Source organism: Cannabis sativa, chromosome X (assembly GCF_029168945.1).
Source record: "Cannabis sativa cultivar Pink pepper isolate KNU-18-1 chromosome X, ASM2916894v1, whole genome shotgun sequence".
NCBI lineage: Eukaryota > Viridiplantae > Streptophyta > Magnoliopsida > Rosales > Cannabaceae > Cannabis > Cannabis sativa.
This window is the reverse complement of record NC_083610.1, coordinates 13041364-13046801: the sequence shown is the minus strand read 5'-3', so window position 1 is coordinate 13046801 and position 5438 is coordinate 13041364. Positions and strand designations below refer to the sequence as shown.

Below are 5438 nucleotides of genomic sequence, written 5' to 3'. Positions count from 1 at the left end.
TGGGCTCAAAAACAAATCAATAATCTCTTTCCAATGCTCTCTTGTTACATAGTGCTCAGGAGGAGCATTGAGTGCCGCCTCAAGATTATCTGGGTTCCCCTCATAATATTTTTGGAAGAAAGTATGCCTAATGTTTTTTCTTTCTGAGTATCTTTTGCCCATCTCATGGTAAAGAGTCCTCATCACTTTTTCGGGTTCAGCATGACCATCGATATCATAAAAATACTACATTTGAAGAATTAAATTATTACTTAGTTTAATTATACATGAATAAAATTTATTATGTCCATCAATTTATTACCTTCATTCTCTGCACAACTTGGTCCTTGTGATGTTGAGGTACATCACAGAAGTCCAAGTAGTTCCCCGGCAATAATGTGCTAACTTCAAAACCCACTTGCCGGATGAAAGCTTGGTTCTCCCCGCCAACTACTTTTCCTGTTGCAGGATCAAGTATAAGCGGCAATGGCCCCTCATTCGCACGTCTGCGAGCCTCTAGTGGTATATTAGTAGCACGACCACGACCTTTTCTTTTGGGCGGTGGTGCTGCCTCGCAGGCTGAGGGTACTCTACTAGGATCAGGTGGATCTAAACCTCCACCGTCTCCCCCGTGAGAAGAAGCTACATCGGCTGACATTATGACTCTTCAATAGCAAAGTTGTATGACTAAATTAGTATAAATATAGATTACCAAAAATAATTATAGTTTGAAATACAATTAACATCATCAAATTCATCACTTATAATATTATTACAAACAAATTAATAACATATGTAAACTAATAGTCACTATCACACTCATCATTTTCAGAAACAATATCGTCTTCACATCGATCAATTAGCAACTCGTCACCTTCGTCATCTATTACGTTATCAGCGTCACCATCCACATCATTTTCATCAGCCTGATTTAGATTCAAATTTTGTGCAGTATCAATTATTGTCGCCACTTCAGAAGGTTGCAAAATTAACTCTCCTAGATCCACAGTCAACTGAAAATTTGATGAGCTTAAATCATGTACAACATCTTCATCATCTTCATCCTGCTCAATGTCCCAAATTTGCCGGTGGTTTACATTCTCGACTATTTTCCAATGTCTACCTCTAAGCAAATCATCGAGGTAAAATACTTGCTTAGCTTGGGTAGCAAGTATAAATGGATCATCTTTGTACCATTCACCACTAACATTGATACTAATGATGTTATTCTCAATGATTGTTTTCTTCCTCTGTGGATTGGTATTGAACCATTTACACCGAAATAATGTCACTGAATACACACCACAAAAAGTGAACATCATCACATCTTCTAAGGTTCCATAATAATTGAATCCTTCTGTTCCCGCCACGGAGACACCGCTATTCTGAGTAGTACGCTTCTTATCACGTTCAGCTACCATGTAACGAACACCATTCACTAAAACCCCTTCATAATATGTTACTAAGTGATCTGACCCACATGCTAAAGCTAGCAACTCTTCACCATTCTCCAATGATCCAAGCTTGTGTAAATCATATATCTAAATGAACAAAATTATCTTAGAATGACTCATAATTAATCATGATCATTTTCAAATCATAATTGAATCACTCATATCACCTTCTTATGAAACCATCGCTGGAAAATTTTTTTGTGTAAAATGTTATGATCTCCATCTGGGTACTGAAGTTTTATCTCTTCTAAGTGTTCACTGTAAGTCATATAACATCACTATGTTAAATGTTAAATAAGACTATGTAGAATAAGACCAAATATAGATTGATAAAGGAAAAAACTTACTCTAAATATGGTCTGATTTCAGGTGAATTGTCAAAGATGAACCACTCAGCCTTTTCACGAGTCTTTCTGTCTAGAGGCATGATATTTGATCTTGTTAAGGGACGACATTGTGATTGGAAGACGGTAAGATTTCTAGGAATCACTTCATCTTCGTTGCGATTAAGTCGGTTAAACTTGGTTTCTACCCCCTTAAAATACATAGAGCAGAATGTCAATGCCTCATCTGCAACATAGCTTTCAGCTATTGACCCTTCAGGACGAGCTTTATTTCCAACATAATTCTTCAATTTTTCATGTACCTCTCAAAAGGGTACATCCATCTCATAAACACAGGTCCACCCAAAATTGCTTCTTCAGGCAAATGTAAGACCAAATGAATCATGATATCAAAAAAAGTTGGAGGAAAAATCAACTCCAACTTACACAATATCAAAATAAGGTCTTTTTGTGCTTCCTCCATATCTTTAAAGTTTATGGTTCTTGAACATACTTGCCTGAAAAAGTTGCATAATTCAGCAATAGTTGTCGATACATCTTTAGGGAGAAACTTACGAACACCAATTGCCAATAATCTTTGTATAATTACATGACAATCGTGAGACTTCAATCCAAGAACATTTGATAAATCATTGTTCACTTTCTTCTTCAAATTTGAGCAAAATCCATCAGGAAACTTCACATCCTTGATAAATTGACAAAATTTCAATTTTTCATCAGCTTTGAGGACGTAAGGGGCGTGTGGCTTCATTAACTTGCCATTATCATCTTCATAAATCCACATCCATTCCCTTATTCCTAATTTCTTCAAATCATGTCTTGCGTTAGTTGTGTCCTTTGATTTCTCATTGTCCAAGATTGTGCCCAACAGACTGTCACACACATTCTTCTCAACATGCATCACATCAATATTGTGTTTCAAAGTATTTGACCACCAATACTCAAGCTCATAAAAGATACTTTTTTTCCTCCAATTTTGATCTTCTGCAACTCGTCTGCGTTTTACACCACCAAATTGGTCATGTTTTCCAGGAACTTGTGGCACAAGTTTGTTTACTTGTTCGAGAATTTCCTCACAAGTAAAACGTCTTGGTGGATGTCTTCTTTCAATTTCTCCATCAAAGTTGGTGTCCCTTCTAAATCGATGGTTACTGGGCAAGAATCTTCTGTGACCTACATATGATGTCTTACCAATCACTCGTATCGAAGAAGTGTCTTCGTTACATGTTGGACAAGCCTTGTATCCTTGACCACTCCATCCAGACAAACTACTTCGAGCAGGAAAATCATTAATAGTCCATAAAAGGGCTGCACGCAACTTGAACACGGTGTTTGTCCTACAATCTCTCGTATCAACTCCATCAACCCACAACTCTTTCAGCTCATCCACCAATGGTCTTAGAAAAACATCCATGTCTTTTCCTGGTGATTTTGGTCCAGGAATTAGTAGGGCCAACATGAAATTATTGTCTTTCATGCACATCCAAGGTGGAAGATTATAGTTTGCTAACACGACAGGCCACATACTATATGCTAGGCTCATGTTGCCAAATGGATTAAAGCCATCAGCAGCTAAACCTAAGCGAATATTTCTAGGTTCACTGGCAAAATCAGGATGTTTAGCATCAAAGTCCTTCCAAGCAATCCCATCAACCGGGTGACGCATCACTCGTTCATCCTTCGATTTTCCAGTATGATGCCATACCATGTGTTTTGCAGTATGTCTTGAACCATATAATCTTTTCAACCGAGGTGTCAATGGAAAATAGCGCAACACCTTACGTGGCACCCTTTTTCCATTAGCTTTAGTTGAATTAATCCATCGACTATTTCCACAAATTGGACAAGCATCTTTAGTGGCATGCTCTTTATAAAACAAGCAACAATCATGCTCGCACACATGAATAAACTCATAGCCTAAACCTAATTTTTTTAGTCTCTTTTTAGCCTCATAGTATGTCGATGGAATTTTATTTCCTTTCGGAAAAGCAAGATTCAATAATTTTAATAATTCATCAAATACGCCGATAGGAATTTTTCCACGAACTTTCAAATGCAATAACTTTGCTAGAAAGTTAAGTGAAGAAATCCAATGGCATCCAGGATACAATTCAGCTTCAATCTCTTCAAATAACTCGTCGTAATATTGAAAAGAATCAGAATTGCGTTGAACATCTTCAGTTGTTGGTCGAATGAAATCTTCAACAATGGGAATCATCTCGTCATCTTCATCATCTAAAATATACTCAACAACTTCCGTCTGTGCAACAACTTCTGTTTCTGACTCCCCGTGGTAAATCCACTTTTGATAACCATTATCAAAACCCCAATCAAATACATGCGCTTCCATAATGTTTAAAGGCTCAAATCGAGTATTTAAGCACTTAACACAAGGACATCTAATTTTCCCATCAGAATTTTTATAATTTGAAGCCATCGCCAAAAATACTTGTAGACACTCCCAATATTCTTTACCGCGTTTTCTCCAAGAAATCCAAGACTTATCAATCGTCATCTAAAAGAATTTTAAAGTTTTATGAGTTTAAGCAATGTTAATAAACTAATTGAAATCTTATGCTATTTTATGAAATTTTATGAATTCGACTTGATAAATTAATTAAAAGCTTATGCTATTTTAAGAAATTTTATTTGTAATTTGTTTTTATTAGCAAAAGAAAATTAATCAACATTGTAATTTATTTGGTTAAAGTTTATTTTTAGTATATTGAAACAAAGTGTACACCAACATTGTTTAAAGTTTTATTTGGTTAAAGACTTCATTTGGTTAAAGTTTTATGAAATATTAGTTAGCAATTTATTTTATATTTATTATTAATCCATGAAATTCATTTACGAATTTTTTAATTATATTTTATTTATTAAAATTAATATTCAATACTATTAAATAAACTCATTTTATTTCTCTAATTTTTTTTAAATAATTACTTATATAAATATTTAATTTACTTATAAATAAATATATCAATTTAATAATTACATAAATATATTTATAAATAAATTTAGTTATCATATTATTTAAAAAATTAAAAAAATATAATTAACTTAATATAAATAATTAAATTTAAGTTTGTTTAAAAAATATTTTTTTTAATAAAAAAGTTTTTTCTAATTATTCAAATGTTTGTTAATTATTTTATTATATAAATACTAATTATTTTAATCAATAATATTAATTTATTATTTACATAACTTTCTTTAAAAAATTAATTTCTTTTTTATAAATAACCACATATTTAAAAATAATTACAAAATAACACTAAATTATTAAAATATTAAAAGGCAAAATTTTATATTTTCAATAATTATTATTTTCATAAATTGTATTAATTCTAAAATTATATAAATTTATTAAAAATCTATAAAATTTTACTTGTTAATTAAGAATAATTACACAAATATTCATATAAATTTTTTATTTATAATTAAAACATTTAAACTCAATTTATCAATTTTTTAATTAATAAAATTTTACTAAATACAAAACTGAAATTATTATAACCAAACAAATAATTATAACTAAAATCAAAATACATAAACAATTAAACTCAAACAATAATCTATGTATTACACATAAACAATTGAACACAACCAATAATCTATATATTACACATATTCACTAAGACAAATATTATATATACTA

General features: G+C 31.9%; 1 protein-coding gene across 1 annotated transcript; it reads right to left on the bottom strand.

The window, feature by feature from the left end:
- Window positions 1–779: 779 nt before the first annotated feature.
- Window positions 780–4292, bottom strand: LOC133032036 (uncharacterized). Its single transcript, XM_061105853.1, has 4 exons — window positions 2271–4292; window positions 1781–2061; window positions 1601–1691; window positions 780–1520 (listed from the first exon to the last, which is right to left on the bottom strand). The coding sequence occupies exons 1-4, from the start codon at window positions 4290–4292 to the stop codon at window positions 780–782; spliced, it is 3135 nt and encodes a 1044-aa protein (XP_060961836.1).
- Window positions 4293–5438: the final 1146 nt, after the last annotated feature.